This window comes from Phacochoerus africanus, chromosome 15 (genome assembly GCF_016906955.1).
Source record: "Phacochoerus africanus isolate WHEZ1 chromosome 15, ROS_Pafr_v1, whole genome shotgun sequence".
Lineage (NCBI taxonomy): Eukaryota > Metazoa > Chordata > Mammalia > Artiodactyla > Suidae > Phacochoerus > Phacochoerus africanus.
Window position 1 is genome coordinate 6,729,263 of NC_062558.1, and position 20,583 is coordinate 6,749,845.

General features: G+C 40.7%; 1 protein-coding gene across 1 annotated transcript in view; it reads left to right on the forward strand.

Annotated features, from left to right (window-relative positions):
• The window catches only part of PIWIL2 (piwi like RNA-mediated gene silencing 2), a 66,509-nt gene extending 47,252 nt beyond the window's left edge, over positions 1 to 19,257 (forward strand). Inside the window, exons 18-22 of the mRNA XM_047760511.1 lie at positions 5 to 93; positions 1,250 to 1,355; positions 15,656 to 15,909; positions 17,224 to 17,331; positions 18,375 to 19,257. Of these exons, the coding sequence (XP_047616467.1) occupies positions 5 to 93; positions 1,250 to 1,355; positions 15,656 to 15,909; positions 17,224 to 17,331; positions 18,375 to 18,531 (714 nt within the window). The 3' untranslated portion in view covers positions 18,532 to 19,257. The remainder of the gene's footprint in view (positions 1 to 4; positions 94 to 1,249; positions 1,356 to 15,655; positions 15,910 to 17,223; positions 17,332 to 18,374) is intronic.
• The last annotated feature ends 1,326 nt before the right edge of the window (positions 19,258 to 20,583 follow it).

The following is a 20,583-nucleotide window of genomic DNA, read 5'->3' on the forward strand; positions in this document are numbered from 1 at the left end:
CCAGAAACAATTAATGGTGATTGGGATAGATGTTTACCATGACCCCAGCAGAGGCATGCGCTCAGTGGTTGGCTTTGTTGCAAGCATCAATCTGTAAGTGCCACTCCTGGCTCCATTGCATTTGGTTACTTTTATCTTAATGCCTAATACTGTAAAGCCAGAAAATTTTTTGAGTGTTTAATATTACAGTGTTTAAAAACATCTGAACTCATTCCTTCTCTATTTTCCTATGATATTAGTTTGTGCAATCTCTCATCACATGTGTAAGTTTGTTCCCAGGCTGCAGTGTAATCTCTTTCAGAATGGGGTCTGTGTCTTAGTTGTGGTGGGTTTTTCCCCCCAGAAATGAGGGTTTTTAAAAATTTGTTCTTTTGGATTATAAAAGTAAAGCATGTTCAGGCAAATATTTCCAGAAATTGAGAAAGTGAAAACTCCTCATGATCCATCTTTTATTAACCACCACCAAAGGTTTGATGTATATATACTTTTAGTTACTCTTGTATGCATATATTAACACATATGTAGCTGGTACACATACATACACACACACGTATTACTATGTATACTATTCCTCATTTTCTTTTATGAAATTAAACTGTATATTTTGGGGAGTTCCCATCATGGCTCAGTGGAAATGAATCCAACTAGTACCCATGACGATGAGGGTTTGATCCCTGGCCTCGCTCAGTAGTTTAAGGATCCGGTGTTGCTGTGAGCTGTGGTGTAGGTCGCAGATGAGGCTCGGATCCCATGTTACTGTGGCTGTGGTGTAGGCAAGTAGCTACAGCTCTGATTCAGTCCCTAGCCTGGGAACTTCCATATGTTGCCAGTGAGGCCCTAAAAAGCAAAAAAAAACCCCAAAACAAACAAAAAACCCTGTGTATTTACCATATCAATACAAATAAATATCAACTAATTCTTTGCAATTGCTACGTGGAATTTATTATATGCTAGAGCACTGTTTATTTAACTAGTCTTCTGTTGGTATATATCTTAGTTAAATCTTTTCAGTTGGAAGCAATTTTTTAGTGGATATCCACAATTATGCCTATGTTTTTATATGCTGTTGTTGGCTTACATGTATCTTTTCCCTGTATCAGCATGTGTTTTTCCATGTAAAACACATTTGCTGGGTACTTGTGTGAGTGGTGCATGGAGAAGCCTGTGTGTGCTGACATTCATATGGGGGCCTTCCTCAGTGTGTGTTCATCTTTCTCTTCTCTCTTTCTCTTTACTGCCTTTGCCCCAGCACTCTCACAAAGTGGCATTCACAAGTGGTATTCCAGATGCCTCATCAGGAGATTGTGGATAGCCTGAAGTTGTGCCTGGTGGGCTCCTTAAAAAAGTTTTATCAGGTGAGGAGAAAAGCAGTTCTAAAACTATCTATCAAGGTTTTAAAGTATTGCCGTCCTGACCCTTTTAAGAGGAAGTCTGATTTAGTGGAAGGGATCCCAAATTGAAGGTGAGTTTCCTAATCCAGCTGACACAAGCAGCTCAAAAGGACTGTTTTCAGATTTCTGCTTATACACAGCAGCTTAAGAGTTCATTGTTTTTATTTGGTTTGGTAAGTAATGTTTATTTCCTACATTGTGAGCCTCCTGCCTGTAGATACAATCTTTAGACCCTTATCTGAGAAGTTGGGGTAAATTTCAGTAATTAAAGCAGCTTATTAATTTTCCCAGCTTTTTATGGCTATCATTAGGTACTGGCTCATTTCATTTAGGTTCAAGAAAAATGTCTCCCTGAAAATTAGCCCTAGAACTCCAAAGAATGCTAACCATTGAGAATTGCTGTCATTAATCTGATACTGGGTCTGGAACAATGAGCAAGCAAGGGACTAGTTTTTGCCTTGGCCAGTACATCAAAGGAAGCACTGATAAGTGGCTTTCATTTCTTAGGGTCAGAATTAGCCCTTGGCATAGAGAAGAAGTTTAGATTTTGCATGATTAAGGTCACTCTTTCGAACTCCACCTTGATTCTTTTTAGAATAATGTTTCCTACAGTGTCCTTCAAATAGTTTGCTACTGTTTCAGTATTACAGAAGTTAAGTTTTTGCCTCTAAGGAGGTCCATGTGATATGCTACTTGGTTACCAAATTCTATTACACCCTCCTTCTTGTTGTTGCTGTTGTAGATTGGCAAAGTTCTATCTGTCTTTTAGGTCCTAGGCAAAGATTACTTCTGTAAAACCTTTCTCATTTTTCTCCCTCTGCTCCATTTCTTAGCTAGACTTAGTTCTTTATGGTCCTTGGAGTTGTTGTCGTGGCTCAGCGGAAACCAATCTGACTAGTAACCAATCTGACTAGTAACCATTAGGTTGCAGGTGAGATCCCTGGCCTCACTCAGTGGGTTAAGGATCCGCCGTTGCCCTCAGCTATGGTGTAGATTGCCAGAACAGCTTGGATCTGGCGTGGCTGTGACTGTGGTGTAGGCTGGCGGCTACAGCTCAGGTTCAACCCCTAGCCTGGAAATCTCTGTATGCTGTGGGTACGGCCCTAAAAAGATGAACTAATTAATTAATTAAATAAAAGCTAACCCTTCGCACCTTTATTCTCTTTATTTTAGCCAAAACAATGTTTCAGTTGCTCTTTCTAATTTTCTGTCAAATAGTTACTCTGAAGATGAGAGTGTGTTCCTTGGTCTGAGGAAATGTGACTTGGCAAACTAGTTTAGTGTCTTCTGTTTTAGTCTTTTTATAGTATTTTGAGCATTTGCATCTACCAGCAGGTATGCAACCCCAGTCCAGAAGAGGTGTCTGTTTCTAGCAGAAACTATTTGACCCTTCTGGAGCTGCAGGATCAGTCTAACTTGCCACTGTGCACAGGTCCTTCTCCTCAGGGAATCTGCCCCAGGGCCTTCTGCATTCTCTGTCCTCTTGCTAAACAGAACAGTTCTTACCAGCATTTTGCACTTCTTAAGGTGCAAGAAAAATATGTCTACATGTAGCCAGTTTCTGTACTGCTGCAGCCCCCAGTGTCCACTCATTTCTGGGCCCAGGTGCTACACACCAAGATAATCTGCTTGCTGGTTCCAACTATTTTCTACTCCTGGCTCCTGGAAGGGGGTAGTTATTTCCTAATCACCCTTCCACCTACTTCCTGGTAATGTCTAATCTACTTTCTGTCTATATGGATTTGTGTATTTTGGACATATTAAATAGAGATAATCATAAAATATGTTATCTTTTGTGTCTGGCTTCTTTTGTTAATCACGCTTATAAAATTCATCCAGGGAGTTCCTGTTGTGGATCAGTGGTAACAAACCCGACTTGTATCCATGAGGATTCAGGTTTAATCCCTGGCCTCGATCAGTGGGTTAAGGATCCAGCATTGCTGTGAACTGCAGCGTAGGTCACAGATGAGGCTTGGATCTGGCATTGCTGTAGCTGTGGCATAGGCTGGCAGCTCCAATTCAACCCCTAGCCTGGGACCTTCCATATGCTTCAGGTGCGGCCCTGAAAAGAAAAAAAAAAATTCATCCAAATTGTAGAATATATCACTACTTTGATCTTTTTTTAATAGATGAATAATATTCCGTCATATATTTATTCATTCATCATTGATGGACATTTGGACTGTTCCCACCTTTTGACTATTGGAATGATGTTGCTGTAAACAGGCCTATATATGGATTAGTTTGAGTACCTTTTTCAGCGCTTTTGGGTATAAACCTAGTAGTGAAATTGCTGGATCATAACTTTTTGAGGAACCCTCAAACTGTTTTCCACAGTAGATGCACCATTTTCCATTCCTACTAGCAGTGTAGAAGGGTCCTAGCTACTCCACCTCCTTGCCAACATTTTTTATTTGTCGTTTTTTAAATTGTAGCTATTGTGAAGTAGTTTCTCATTGTGGTTTTAATATGCATTTCCTTGATGACTGATGATGTTGAACATCTTTTCATGTGTTTATTGTCCATTCGTGTATCTTCTTTAAAGAAGTACTTTCAAGTCCTTTGTCTTTTTCAGTTATTTTAGTTGTCTTTTTGTTTTTGAGTTGTAAGTGTTATAGGGATTTTTTAAACATGTTCTGGATATCACATCTCTTGTCTGATGTACTATTTGCAAGTATTTTCTCCCACCTATAGGTGTCTTCACTTTTCTTGATAATGTTATTTGATGCACAGTAGTTTTAAATTTTGATAAAGTCTCATTTATTTATTTCTTTTGTTCCATGTGCTTGTATGTCAGTTCTGTAGCTAAATTTTAGGTCTTGAAAAATTGTGCTTCTGTTTTCTTCCAACAGTTTTATATAGCTTTAGCTTTTATGTTTAGCTCATCAATCCTTTTTTTTTGGTCTTTTTTTTTTTTTTTTTTTTTTGCCATTTCTTGGGCTGCTCCCACGGCATATGGTGGTTCCCAGGCTAGGGGTCCATTTGGAACTGTAGCTGCCAGCCTACTCCAGAGCCACAGCAATGCCAGATCCGAGCCTCATCTTCAACCTACACCACAGCTCACGGCAACACCGGATCCTTAACCCACTGAGCAAGGCCAGGGATCGGACCCACGACCTCATGGTTCCCAGTTGGACTCGTTAACCACTGTGCCACGACGGGAACTCCCATCAATCCATTTTTGAGTTATGTTTATGTATATAGAGTGAGGTAGGAATCCAAATCTACTCTTTGTTTGTTTTAGTTTTAGTTTTTGGGTTATTTTGGCTGCACCTGTAGCATGTGGAAGTTCCTGAGTCAGGGATGGAACCCACACCATGGCAGTGACCCAAGCCACTGCATCGACAATGCAGGATCCTTAGCCCACTGTACCAAAAAGAAACTCCCCAACTCTATTCTTTTGCTTGTTCCAAAACAATTTGTTGGAGACACTGTATTCTTTAAGTAATATTGGCACACTTGGGGGTTTTTTGTTTGTTTGTTTTTTGTTTTTGAGAGCTGCACCTGTGGCACATGGAGGTTCCCAGGCTAGGGGTCCAATTGGAGCTACAGCCTCCAGCCTATGCCACAGCAGTGCGGGATCCGAGCCGCATCTGCTACCTATACCACAGCTCACAGCAACGCCGGATCCTTAACCCACTGAGCAAGGCCAGGGATCAAACCCGCAACCTCATAGTTACTAGTCAGATTGGTTTCTGCTGCACCACAATGGAAACTTCTTGGCACACTTGTTAAGAAATCTGTTAGCCTTAGATGTTTGGTTTTATTTCTGAACTCTGAATACTACTCCATTGGGCTGTATGCCATCCTTATGTCAGTATAACACTTGTGTTGATTTTTGTCTCTTTTTAGTTAGTTTTGAAATTAGGAAGTCTGAGGTTTTTTTTTTTTTTTTAATTGTTTTTGCTACAGAGGGCCCATTGGGATCCCATGTCAGTTTGAGAGTAGGCATTTCCATTTCTGTAAAAAAAAAAAAAGGCCATTGGAATTTTGATAGGAATTGCATTGAATTTATAGATCACTTTGCCAGTATTGTCATCTTAATAATAGTCAGTCAGTCTTAGAGTTCCCATCGTGGCTCAGTGGTTAACGACCTGACTGGTATCCTTGAGGATGCAGGTTCAATCCCTGGCCTCACTCAGTGGGTTAAGGATCTGGCGTTGCCATGAGCTGTGGTGTAGGTCGCAGATGCGGCTCGGATCCCGAATTGCTGTGGCTATGGCATAGGCCAGCAGCTGCAGCTCCAATTCAACACCTAGCCTGGGAACCTCCATATGCTATGGATGTACCCTTAAAAAGACAAAAAAAAAAATAATAGTCAGTCTTGTAATATGTGGACACAGGATGTCTTTCCATTTATTTAGGTTGTCTTTAATTTCTTTCAGCAATGTTTTCTACTTTTCGTGGACAAGCGTTTCACCTCCTCATTTAAATTTATTCCTGGGTATTTTATTCTTTTGGATGCTACTGTAAATGGAATAGTTCTAATTTCTGTTTTGAATTCATTGCTGGTGTAGAGAAACATAACTATTTTGTGTCTTAACCCTGCAACTTTTCTGAATTTATTAGCTTTAGTCGGTTTTTTCCTCTATTTCTTAGGGATTTTCTATATATTGAATCACATTGTCTGCAAATAGAAATAGTCATGCTTCTTTCTTTCCACTTTGGATGCCTTTTATCTATTTTTCCTGCTTAGTTGCTCTGACTGGAACTTCCAGTACAATATTTAATAGCAGTGGTGAAAACAGGCATCTTTGTCTTTTTCCTGATCTTAGGATGGTTTTAAGTCTTTTCACTATTGAGTGTGACGTTAGCTGTGGGTTTTTCATAGACTCGTTTTATTATATTAAGGAAGTTTTTAATTTGCAGAGGGTTTTAAAGTGAAAGTGTGTTGTATTTTATCAACTGCTTCTGCGTGTTATTTATAACAGTCTCATTCATATTAATACCAAATTAATTTCAGTAGTACATTAAAAGTTTGTTCCTGTGTAATTCTATGGTGTCCCTCTTTCTTTGTGCTAATTTTGTGTGAGGGTTTCCAGAGAGACAGAATCAATAGAGTGTGTGTGTACATGTGTATTTTGAGGAATTGGCTCATGTGATTTATGGAGGCTGGCAAGTCCAAAATCTGCAGGGTTGGCCAGCAGGCTAGAGACCCAGGAAAGAGCTAATGTTGCAGATCAAGTTTAAGTTTATCCTAATTGGTATTTCTTACTATTCTTGCATGTGTCAGTTAACTTTTTTTTATTGTTGTTGTTGATCTTTTTGCCTTTTCTTGGGCTGCTCCTGCAGCATATGGAGGTTCCCAGGCTAGGGGTTGAATTGGAGCTATAGCCTCCGGCCTATGCCAGAGCCACAGCAACATGGGATCTGAGCCGCGTCTGCGACCTACACCATAGCCCACAGCAACACTGGATCCTTAACCCACTGAGCAAGGCCAGGGATTGAACCCTCAACCTCATGGTTCCTAGTTGGATTTGTTAACCACTGAGCCATGATGGGAGCTCCTGTCGGTTAACTTTTGCATTGCATTTGGGGATTTTGGGTCCCCTGTTTCTTCAAACACACTTTTTGCCTCTTTCCTCGCCTACTGAGACCCCAGTTATTAGTATGTTATGCTCGATGGTATCTTGCAGGTCTCAGAGGCTGCATTCATTTATCTTTTTTTCTTTTTCCTTTCCCTTTCTCACACTGGATAGTCTTGATTGATGTATCTCTTGGTTCACTTATTATTTCTTCTGCCTGACTAAATCTGCTCTTAAGCCCCTTATAGTGAATTTTTTATTTCACTTATACTTTCTGATTTTGTTCTTTCTTACAGTTTTTTTTTTTTTAAGTGCTGCACTCACGGCATATGGTAGTTACCAGGCTAGGGGTCAAATTGGAGCTACAGCTGCTGGCCTATGCTACAGCCACAGCAACTCAGGATCCGAACTGCCTCTGCAACCTACAGCACGGTTCATGGCAACGCCGGATCCCTAGCCCACTGAATGAGGCCAGGGATTGAACCTATGTCCTCATGGATACTAGTCAGATTCTTTTCCTCTGAGCCACAATGGGAACTAAAAATAACTTTTAATAAGATTAACAAAGACATTCCATGGCAAATAAAAAATTGAGAAACTCATTGGCAAATTTGCACTGAAGGAAAATACTAAAGAATGTTTTTCACCTAGAAGGAAAAATATCCCAGAAAGAAACTTAGAAATCGTTAAAGGAATAAATAAGGAATAAAAGAGGAAATATGGGGATAAACTTAAATTAATACCTACACAACTATATGGAAGTTAAACAATACTTTCAAGTTACCAGGGGGTCAAAGAAGAAATCAAAAGGGAAATTAGAAAATGCTTTGAGATAAATGAAAATAAAGACAAAACAAAACATACCAAAATTTGTGGATGTATGCAAAGCAGTGCTCAGAGGGAAATACCTATAAATACCTATTTAAAAAAGAGGAAAAATTTCCAAGTTGCACCTTAAGAAAGTAGAAAAAGATGAGCAAACTTAAACTTAAAGCAAAAAGGAAGGGATTGATAGAGATTAGAGCATAGGTAAATGAAATGGAGAATTAAAAACAATAGAGGGGAAGTTCCCTGGCATCACAGTGAGTTAAGGATCCTGTGTTGCCACAGTTGTGGCACAGATTGCAACTGCAGCACAGATTTAGTCCCTGGCCCAGGAACTTCCACATGCTGTGGTATGGCAAGAATGAAGGAAGGAAAGGAAAAAGGAAGGAAGAAAGAAGGGAGAGAAGGAGGAAGGAGGAGAAAGAAGTAAAGAAAGGAAAAACAATAGAGAAGATCAGTGAAACCAGAAATTATTTGGAAAGATCAACAAATTTGATAAGCCTTTAGCTAGACTATCCGCAAAAAAGAGGAGAATCAGATCACTAAAATTCGAGATGAAAAAAAGTCACTGATGACTTCACAGAAATGAAAACAATTATAAGAAAATACTTTGGGAGTTCCTGTTGTGGCGCAGTGGTTAACCAATCTGACTAGGAACCATGAGGTTGCGGGTTCGGTCCCTGCCCTTGCTCAGTGGGTTAACGATCCGGCGTTGCCTTGAGCTGTGGTGTAGGTTGCAGACGCGGCTCGGATCCCGCGTTGCTGTGGCTCTGGCAAGGGCCGGTGGCTACAGCTCCAATTAGACCCCTAGCCTGGGAACCTCCATTTGTGCGGGAGCGGCCCAAGAAATGGCAAAAAGACCAAAAAAAAAAAAAAAAAAGAAAGAAAGAAAATACTTTGAATATTTGTATGCCAAGGAATTAGATTACCTAAATGAAATGGACAAACTCTAAGAAAGACACAAACTACCAAAACTTCTTAGTTACAACAAACATTTAAAGAATTGATAATCATTCACAAATAATTCCCAAAAATAGGAAGGGAGGGAACACTTCCCAGTTTATACCATAAGGCCAGTTACCTCATACTAAAGCTAAATAGAAATATCACAAGAAAACTTCAGGAGACATCAAGACTGGAAAGGAAGAATTAAACTATACCTATTTCTATTTGGCATTATCCTGTATATAGGAAGCCCTAAAGAATACACACACACACACAGACACACACACCCCATGGTAGCAAGTAAAAAGAGTTCAGTAAGATTGAGAATTCAAGATTGGTATACAATAAGCAACTATTTCTGTACACTAGCAATGATCAATCCAAAAATGAACTTAAAACAATTCCATTTATATCAGCATAAAAACAACTATGTAGAAGATTTTTAAGAGAAATGCCATGTACTGGATACTGTAGAACATCGTTGAATAAAATTGAAGAAGACCTAGATAAAAGGAAAGACATATGTGTTCAATACTTAATAATGTTAAAATGGTAATACTCCTCAAATAAATTTAGAGATTCAGGGAAATAAATATTAGAAGTCTAATTTTTTTTGTAGCAATGGACAAGTTGATTTTCAGATTCATATGGAAATGTAAAAAATTCCAGAATTGGCAAAACAATTTTGAAAAAAGATGGAAAGAAACACTTTCTGAATACCGAACTTACCAACGAAGCCAGAATAAGCAAAACAGTCTGGGAGTTCCTGCCGTGGTACAGCAGGTTAAAGATCTGGCATGTTTCTGAGGTGGTGTGGCTTTGATCTCTGGCCCAGTGCAGTAGGTTAAGGATCCGGCATTGCCGTAGTAGTGGCGTAGCTTGGATTCCATTCCTGGCCCAGGAACTTGCATATGTCACGGAGCAACCTGAAAAAAGAAGCAGCAAGATGATCTGGTTCTCAAATGGAAATGGAGGTAGAGATCTACTGAGAGTCCAAAAGTAAACCTGTGTGTAGTAAACTGATTTTCTACTAGAGTGACATTCAGCAGTGGGAAAGCATAGTCTTCAAGAAATGGTGTAGGGCCTACTGGGTATCCACATGCCAAAGAATTAAGTTGGTTCTTTGCCTCACGAAGTATACAAAAATCAGGTGGGGAGTTCCTGATTGGCTCAGCAGAAACGAATCTGACTGGCATCCATGAGGACTCAGGTTCAGTCCCTGGCCTCACTTAGTGGGTTAAGGATCTGGTGTTGCCCTAAGCTGTGATGTAGGTCACAGACACAGCTCGGATCTCACGTTGCTGTGGCTGTGGTGTAGGCCGGCAGCTACAGCTCCAATTCAGTTTCTAGCCTGGGAACCTCCATATGCCACAGGTGCAGCCTAAAAAGACAAGAAAAAAAAAAAAAGATTAAAGACCTAAATGTAGGAATTAAAATTATAAAACTCAGACGATGGCATAGGTTTATATTTTTGTGACCATTTAACAGATAGCAGTTTATTAGCTGTTCTGAAAGCAAAAAGCAAGTAGAGAAAAATGTAAATTAGACTTCATCAAATTTAAAGTATTTTGTGCTTCGGAGTACAAGAAAGTGAAAAGGCAGCCATTGAATGGGACAGATCATTCACTTGATATATCTAATATAGGCTTAGTTTCCAGAAGGTCTCTTACAGCTCAAAACCAAAAGACAGATAATCTGTAAAAATGGGCACACATTTAAATAAACATTTCTCTGAGTTTCCGTCATGGCTCAGCAGAAACAAATCTGACTAGTATCCATGAGGATGTGGGTTCAATCCCTGGCCTTGCTGTGGGTTAAGGATCTGACGTTGCCTTGAGCTGCAGTGTAGGTCGCAGATGCGGCTTGGATCTGGCATTGCTGCGGCTGTGGCATAGGTCAGCAGCTACAGCTCCAATTTGACCCTTAGCCTGGGAAGGTCCATGTGCTGTGGGCGGGGCCCTAAAAAGCAAAAAAAAAAAAAAAAAAAAAAAACAAACCACAAGAACTTAATATCCTTAGTCATTAGGGAAATGTAAATCAAAATCACAATGAGATACCACTTCACTCCAAATCCAGGTCAAGGCATTATAATAAAGAAGCTACAGACCAATATTTCTCATGATATTGATGTAAAAATTCTTAACAAAATATTAGCAAGGCAAATCTAACAGTGAATAAAATGAATTATACATTGGACTGTATTGAATTGAATATTGCTGCTTTAAATTCATGTCCTCTTGGAACCTGTGAATGTAACCTCATTTGGAAATAGGGTCTTTGCAGATTTAATCAGGTAAAGATGAAGTGAGACTGAATAGGAATGGACCCTAAGCCAGTGATTATAAGAAGAGGGAAGTTGACATGGAAACAACCCAAATGTCCATCAACAGACAACTGGATTAGGAAGGTGTGGTATATATACACAATGGAATACTACTCAGCCATAAAAAGGAACAAAATAATGCCATTTGCAGCAACATGGATGGAACTAGAGACTCTCATACTGAGTGAAGTAAGAAAGAGAAAGGCAAATACCATATGATATCACTTATATCTGTAATCTAATATACAGCACAAATGAACCTCTCCACAGAAAAGAAAATCACAGACTTGGAGAATTGACTTGTGGTTGCCAAGGGGGAGGGCCGGGGGTGGGGTGGTTGGGGAACTTGGGGTTAATAGAAGCCTTGATGGCAAGCTTAATCTCATCTATGGTTTCATTTAATATCTGTACTTGTATTTCTAGTCTAGCAGTTACCAAGTTTTATGGTCTAAGGAACTCTTTACCTTCTTGAATATTACACAGTCTTTTGTTTGTATGGGTATATTCTGTCAGTAATTAATGGTATTATCTGTCAATAGTTACCATATGAGAAGTTACAACTGAAAACATTGTTAATGTTTTTAAATTACTTAAAATAGGGAGTTCCTGTTGTGGCATAGCAGAAACAAATCTGACTAGTATCCATGAGGTTGAGGGTTCTATCCCTAGACTATCAGTGGGTCATAGGCTGGAAGCTGCAGCTCCAATAAACCCCTAGCCTGAGAACCTCCACATGCTGTGGGTGCCCTAAAAAGACAGAGAAAAAAACTGAAACTTTATACCCATTAAACAGTAATTCCCATGCTCCCCTCCCCCCAGCTCCTTGCCACCACCATTCTATTTTTTGTCTCTGATTTTGACTGCTCTAAGTACCTCATGTAAGTGGATCATACTGTATTTGTCTTCTTGTGACTGGCTTATTTCACTTAACATAGTGTCTTCAAGGTTCGTCCATGTCGTAGTATATTGCAGAATTTCCTTCCTTTGTAAAGCTGCCTAATATTCTCTTGAATGTGATACTGCATTTTGCTTATCCATTCATGTGTTGATGGACATTTATATTACTTTCCTCATATGGGTAGGTCTCCAGTTGTTTACTTGCCCTTTGTCCAGCTATGATCTAGACTTTGTTCATGTTCTACCTGGAATCCTTTTATCCGTCTTTGCTGACTGAATTGCCTGCCAATTTTTTCGCTGAGGCATAATGCTGATTTCTTCCTCCAGAGAACATATGTTGTATTTGTCTCTGTTCTCATAGTATTTTACTTATACCTTTATTATGTTATTTATAATGTATTGAGAGCACTTGGTTATGTGTCTGTCTCCCTAGTTTTGAGTTGCGCTAATATTTGGAAGAGAGCAAGATAATTTTTTATATTTCTGAGACTGGCACAGTGGCTCATATCTAGGGAGCATTAGGTGTTCAGTGAATGAGCAGAATCACACATAAACGAACATGTCAAACTCTCAGCAGATGTTTATTTTCTACTTAACCCTCACCTTTGTACTAGTGCCAGGGATACAAGCCAGTGAGCACAGTCCTGCTTCTAGTACTCAATAATTTATTGTTTCATATATTTACCTAATACTGAAGTGATTTAATAATGTATATTTAACATTTATGTTTCAGTATTGTGATTTATCTCCTATTTTGACCTCTCCCTAGATCATAATCTTTATCATTTATGAAATGAGAATCGACTAGGTGATCTGGGAAAGTTATCGTTGTTGACTACAATTGTATTATTGGATTTTAAAGCTCCTTAATAACAGGAATCATGCCTTTCCCTTCTACTGGAAGCTTACATAGGGTCAGGTATACTGTCTCACAGTCAGTGGTAGGGCCAATTTTAAAGTAATCTCAGTGAAGACTTGAGACAAATTCAATTCTATTTTTCACTCCATTGATCTTGTTAGATCCCTTCCCTGTTGCTTCAGAATACTGTATTTCCTTGATCTAGTTCATTCTCAACTTCTCTGTGTAGCTTGAAAAAATTACATATAGGAATTCCCTCATGGCTCAGTAGGTTAAGGATTGGGCATTGTCACTGCATTGGCTCAGGTCATTGCTGTGGTGTGGGTTCATTCCCTGTCCTAGGAACTTCCTCATGCCACAGATGCAGCCAAAGAAAAATTATATACATATATACACACTTTATCCCTGTTAACCTTGAGAAGAAGTTAAGGTCATCATTTACCTCCATTTTTTAAGTAAGGAAACCAAGTCTTGAGGATCATAGCTGAGGAGCAGAACATTCAGACTCAGTCCCAGGTCTGATGACCCCAGATCCAGTGTAATTCCTTGTTGTCTCATCTGTGAAATAAAGGTTTTTTTCCAGATTTCAGTGCCTGCATTATCTACCCTTTAATGCAAAATATCAGGGGTCTTTGGGAAGTCACCAAAATGTGCTGTCTTTAGCAAAATGGAGATTAATTGGGAAGATCATGGAGAGTCTCAGAGGATTGGTGAGAAGGTTGAGCGTTAAGCTGGGAAATGGACAGGAGTTCCAGGTGCAGGGACTGGAAGAAGCACCACCACAAAGGCGCCTGAGTCCAAGTGTTTCTCATCCTCTGCCAAAGTGTCCAAGTGAGGGAGGAATATTCTGCTGGTGTCATATCTGTGTCCTTTGGTTACTGCAGTGGTTCTCAGTTGGGGGCAGTTTTATCTTCCCTGTGGGCATCCTAGAGACATTTTGGGTATAACTGGGAGAGATTGCTACTGGCATCTAGAGACCAGGATGCTGCCAAACATCTTCTCATGTCAGCCCCCAATAACAAAGAATTAACTGGCCCCATAGGTCAGTAGTGTTGGAATCAAGAAACCCTGGCTTAGGGGAACGCACCTCAATTAACAATCCCATCAGACCATATCATGTTGGACGCTAAGATACTCTTAGCATAAATAGAGAAATAGATGCTAGACAGCTAAAACCAACATAAAAACAAAAAAATACTACAAACTGGGGCAATAATTCCAGTCTTGAAATGTGGAGATGAATTGCATGTTTGTAAATATAGTACCAAAGGGATCTCAGAAAAAAGGAATGATTATCAAATATTTGAGGCGTTCCCATTGTGACTCAGTGGGTTAAGAACCCAACATAGTGTCTCTGAAGAAGCAGGTTCAATCCCTGGCCTCGCTCAGTGGGTTAAGGATCTGGCATTGCCTCAAGCTGTGGCATAGGTCACAGATGCAGCTTGGATCCCTCGTTGCTGTGGCTGTAGCCAGCAGTTGCAGGGCTGATTCGACCTCTCACCTGGGAACTTCCATATTCCATAGGTGTGGCCATAAAAATAACATACGTTTTTTTAAAATTTGAATTTTGAGCTTAAACTCCAGAAAGATTCCAAGCAATTATTATTATTATTATTTTGTCTTTTTAGGGCCACACCTGCAGCATATGGAAGTTCCCAGGCTAGGGGTTGAATTGGAGCTGCGGCCAAAGGCCTATGCCACAGCCCCAGCACCGTGGGATCCCAGTCTCATCTGCGACCTACACCACAGCTCACAGCAATGTCAGATGCTTAACCCAATGAGCAAGGCCAGGGATCGAATTGTGTCCTCATGGATACTAGTAGAGTTTGTTAACCACTGAGCTATGACAGGACCTCCAGATTATTTATTTTTTTAAAAGGGTTCTTTGAAGTGAAACATAAATTGTCTTGTAGAATAATCTATCAAGAATACACAGTATAAGTCTGTCTGATTCAGTGATAATTTAGGTGTTTGAGGGAGATTGTGAACAAAAACCTACAATGACCCACACTCAATTAGAAACGAACTGTCGCTTAACCAACTGAATTAAACCAACACACTTTAAAGGAAATGGCTAGTTTAAAATGAAACAGCTTAATTTTTTTGAAATATTGATGTCAAAAACAACTAAAATGTAATTTAATTCTTTAATTGGGGAAAAATTACTCTTCAGACTGATTTAGGCTGGCATTTAATTTGATTTTGATCCATGGACAATTTACCACAACTGCTGTTTACTTGGTTATAAAAAGACTTTCACACTATACCTGATGGTAGGATAGTATTTAGTAAGGGACCCTTTCATTTCTTAGCAACTTTGGATGTTGCTAGTACACAAAAATGTGATGATGGTGGATCTGTGGAATGTGTGGTCATATGTTAAAATTTCTAACAGTTCACCTTGTTCTTTGCTTAGACAGTGATTACTGTTAAATCCAAGTAGAAGGAAGATTGATTCAGCATATATAATTTTCCTTCCTTTTAACTTTGTTCACGCTGTTTCAGTATAAACAAGTGTTTATACTATTTATGTAGTATACAGTATTATATAAATACTTATTTGGTTTCATATTTTATAATACCTTTGTTGGTTAGACCTGTTTTGGTTTCATTTTTATAATACCTTGGTTATTTGGTTTCATATTTTATAGGGTTTTTGGTGTCATATTTTATAATACCTTTGTTGTGCTAGATCTGTCTTACTACCCTGAGAAAGTCCAGAAATTACTAGAAGCTACTTCTCTCTACCCTTCTGATATGATGGCTTTGGGCCTACCTATCAAAGGGAACTGTTGCTGCGATTCCAGGTTGTTGGCTGAATGAGCCTCCCTCTGCCTATGGTCAGTAGCCCCAGGGCCACACAGTTCACCTCAGTAAGGTGTCGTTTCAGGTGAACCACTGTCTCCCAGAGAAGATTGTGGTGTACCGTGACGGAGTGTCTGATGGCCAATTAAAGACAGTAGCCGGCTTTGAGATTCCTCAGCTCCAGCAGTGTTTTGAAGCTTTTCAGAATTATCAGCCCAAGATGGTGGTATTTGTAGTTCAGAAGAAGATCAGCACCAATCTGTACCTGGCTGCTGCCCAGCACTTTGTGACTCCCTCCCCTGGGACTGTGGTAGATCATACAATAACAAGCTGTGAGTGGTAAGTGGGTGAGTTGTGATATTTCAGCAAGAAAAGGTTGGAGAAATTATCTGTCCCTTGGGTACTGGCATGGGGAGGTTGCCTGCAGAGATGTGGAATGGAAGCCTCAGGGATTTTACTGTTAAAAATTTAAGTTGTGGGAGTTCCCGTCATGGCTCAGTGGTTAATAAATCCAACTAGGAACCATGAGGTTTCAGGGTTCCATCCCTGGCCTTGCTCAGTGGGTTAAAGGATCCGGCATTGCCGTGAGCTGTGGTGTAGGTTGCAGACGCGGCTCAGATCCCTCATTGCTGTGGCTCTGGTGTAGGCTGGCGTCAACAGCTGTGATTGGACCCCTAGCCTGGGAACCTCCATATGCCGCAGGAGTGGCCCAAGAAATGGCAAAAAGACCAAAAAAAAAAAATTGTGGAGTTCCCTGGTGTCCTAGCAGTTAAGGATCCGGCATTATCACTGCTGTGGCTCAGGTTGCTGGTATAGCTTGGGTTCAATCCCTGGCCCAGGAACTTCCATATGCTGTGAGTGTGGCCAAAAATAAATAAATAAAAGCTAACCAACAATAAAGCTTTTATCTCTTAAATGTAAAATATTGAACATATATTCTTTTCCTAAGAACATGCACTCCTAGCCCTCTGCACACAGATATGGTTGTTTCTACCACTATTCTTTTTTTTTTTTTTTTTTGGCCTTATCCTCGGTGTGTGGAAATTCCGGGGCCAGGAATTGAGTCCCAGCTGCAGGTGCAGCAATGCCAGATCCTTTAACCTACTGTGCTGGACTGGGGAGCGAACCTCTGCAGACAGCCAAGCCACTGCAGTTGAATTTTTAACCTATTGCAACATAGCAGCAACTCCTCTGATACCATTCTTTTTTTTTTTTTTTTTGGTCTTTTGTCTTATTTAGGGCCGCACCCGAAGCATATGGAGGTTCCCAGGCTAGGTGTCGAATCTGAGGAGCTGTACCTGCTGGCCTATGCCAGAGCCACAACAATGCCAGATCTGAGCCACATTTGTGACCCTCACCACAGCTCATGGCAGTGCTGGATCCCCAGCCCACTGAGCAAGGCCAGGGATCGAACCCAAATCCCCATGGATACCAGTTGGGTTCATTAACCACTGAGCCTAACACCATTCTTAAATAGCCTGTTGAGTAAGGAGACCTGAATTCTCATCCTGGTTTGGTCCTTGTATATCCTTGACCCAGTCATTTGACCTCTCTGAGCCCTAGATGAAGGAGCTAGAATGATCTCTAAGATCTTTTCCAGCTCTCTTTGGCCAAACCCAACCATATCATTACTTTGTACTTTTTTCTTCCCAGGGTGGACTTCTACCTTCTTGCCCATCATGTACGGCAGGGGTGTGGCATTCCTACCCATTATGTTTGCGTTCTCAACACTGCAAACCTGAGCCCTGATCATATGCAGAGGTGAGCTGACCAGTAACTTAATCCTCACTTGTAAATAATTCTGGCCAATGAGCTAAGGCTAAGACCTGAAATTTTAAAAACCGCTAAATCAAACAAAGTGGATCACTGGTTTTGGCTTAATATAGGTTTCTGTTTCTTTTCATAAGCATTTTGAATTTATCTTTGAAGTTGGATTTCCTAATATTTATTTTCTCATACATAATCAGAAAAGACAGATACTGCCCAAGAATATGTGTTCCTTGAGTTTCTTCATGTCATTCATGATTTTGGTATCTTTTTGAGGAGTGATTGATAATCCTTGTTGTACCCTAAAATTACTTTGGAGAGCATTCAGGAATACTAACACCCAGGCTTCTTCTCCAAGCATACTGAGGCATTTGTATTTTTAAAAAGTGTTTCAGTGAGTATGACACAGCCAAGTTTGATACCCAATTTTTTTTTTTTTTTGCTTTTTAGGGCCACATCCGTGGCACATGTTAAGTTCCCAGGCTAGGGTCGAATTGGAGCTACGGCTGCCAGCCTACACCACAGCCACAGCAACAGCAGCGTGGGATCCGAGCCGTATCTGTGACCTACACCATAGCTCACAGCAGCTCTGGCTCCCCAACCCACAGAGAGAGGCCAGGGATCGAACCCACATCCTCGTGGATACTAGTCGGATTTGTATCTGCTGTGCCACAATGGGAATTCCCCTGTTGCTCTTGAGCTCAAGTTATTTCAAAACTTTGCTGGTGTACTTCCCTTTCTGCAGCTTTTTCTTGAGGCAAAAAAACCAAAACAGTGCTCTCCTTGTTATTTTCCTTGTTTCGATATAAAAACAGGAGCACCTAAAATGAGGGAATTCCTCCATGTCCTCTTACAAACATTGGAAATAGAAACAATTCCACTTAAAAATAATGATTCCCCAAAATTTTGTCTTACATTCCTTAGCTCCCCAATTTGCTGGTAATTATGCTCTGTGTCCTGCACCCGTAAGTACATGATTGTGCCCCAAACGGAAGTTGGAGAATCATAAGGATTATGTTTTCTTCTTGGCCTTACAGGTTGACTTTCAAACTGTGCCACATGTACTGGAATTGGCCTGGTACCATCAGAGTTCCAGCTCCTTGCAAGTACGCCCACAAACTGGCCTTCCTGTCAGGACAAATCTTGCATCGTGAACCAGCCATCCAGCTGTGTGAGAACCTGTTCTTTCTGTGACTGGACAGTCAGTACATGGGCTGGTCAGAGCAGTCAGACTTCTGAACTCAGCTGTGTAGGATCAACAGCGACCGAAAGGCGTTTTGTATTGGTGATTTCCCTTTTACCAACACAGTAGAATAAGATACCTTTTTCTTTTTCTTTCTCTTTTAAACCTGATATCACCAAGAAGCAGGTTCCATTCTAAGTATCAGCTAGAAATCTTCCTGTTACCTTTGTAGAGCAAATGGGGATAGTGCTCCAACTGCATAGGTGGGGCGGGTGAAGATGGGACCATTTAAGAGCCTCCAAAGCCAACATGAGCTATAGAAACCTGCAGAAGCAGCAATTACACCTATTAAACTCTGCTTACTAAGCAGTTCCCATTTCTGGTGCCAAAGGTGGTGATGAATGAAGTCACTGCAAGTATCTTAAAGTACAGAGCTACTTTATTTAGGCAACTGAGAAAGGTAATAAAAAGGCAGAGTTTAAGATACAGCTCTCGCTGGCAAGTGTGGTAAGGTATGTCGTAAAACCACCTGGTGGGGAGTCAGTGCCTCACTGACCTCATCTTCTCTAGGGATAGAACTAATGATACCTATGACTTGAGCTAGCTTTGAAAGAGGATGTTTAGCTATTCCCTGGCCTCTTGAGAGAGGCCAGATGCAGTTTTTTCTGCATATTTCAGTTGCTTTATTGTATGTCTTGTTTTGTTTTGTTTTGGCTATGCCCATGGTATGTGCAAGTTCCCATAGCCATGGCAGTGGCAATGCTGGATCCTTAACCCACTGAGCCACCAGGGAACTCCTATAGTATGCCATGTTGATTTTTTTCCTACCTCCACAGCCCCTATCCCTGCCAGGCACATACACACACATAGCTTTGCTCCTTGTTACCGATCTTTAGTAAGTTTCATTTTTTTTAAATTAAGAATCAGAGGAGTTCCCGTCGTGGCTCAGTGGTTAATGAATCTGACTAGGAACCATGAGGTTGCAGGTTCAATCCCTGGCCTTGCTCAGTGGGTCAAGGATCTGGCACTGCCGTGAGTTGTAGTGTAGGTCGCATTTGCGGCTCGGATCCCGCTTTGCTGCGTCTCTGGCGTAGGCTGGCGGCTGCAGCTCTGATTCAACCCAAGCCTGGGAACCTCCATATGCTGCAGGAGCGGCCCTAGAAAAGGCAGAAAGACACACACACACACACACACAAATTAAGAATCAGAACATGTGAAATTTAACAGCTAGGAAAGTTCATGATGGGGTGTGAGCTATTCCTGACCCCTTCTTCCCAGTGTGTCACTTTTTCTGTTGATATGTTTCCAAATTGAATCACTCATTTCCCTTGCTCAATATTCTCTTCCCAGCTGTTGGCTCTTTTTATTATAATTTTTCTGGGAGTTCTTGTGGTACAGCAGAAACGAATCCGACTAGTAACCATGAGGGTGCGGGTTTGATCCTGGGCCTTGCTCAGTGGGTTAAGGATCTGGTGTTGCTGTGAGCTGTAGTGTAGATCAAAAGACGAGGCTCGGATCCATCATTGCTGTGGCTGTGGTGTAGGCCGGCAGCTGTAGCTCTGATTCAACCCCTAGCCTGGGAACTTCCGTATACCTTGGGTGCGGCCCTGAAAAAAGAGCAAAAAAAAAAAAAAAAGAAAATTTTATGAATACACATTAAGGTTTCCAGAAGTTGGCTTTGGAAAATATGACACACATGCCAAAGTCCAGACATTTCAATTTAGAAAGTTGTCACTATGCCTGTGGATTTCAGTACTTTGGGGAAGAACTATTTTTTTGTGTGTTTATTTTTCCCCATTTTAAAATCTTCCAGTCCCTTCAGGGCTAATTCAGTCTTATCGTGCTTTACCCAAGTTTTAAAAACCAGTTTTATTTAACCTTTTCAAATTTGTATTTATTTTTTGGTGTGATAGCAGGGAGGGAATGAGGCAGAAATCCCCATTTTATATGACAGTGTGTGAGAAGAGAAACTTTAGCTAAAAACTCCTTTTAAGAAGGAAGCAGAGTTAGCATAGTGCACTCCCGAAGCCACTCACAGTGCGGGACGGGGAAGGCTGAGACCT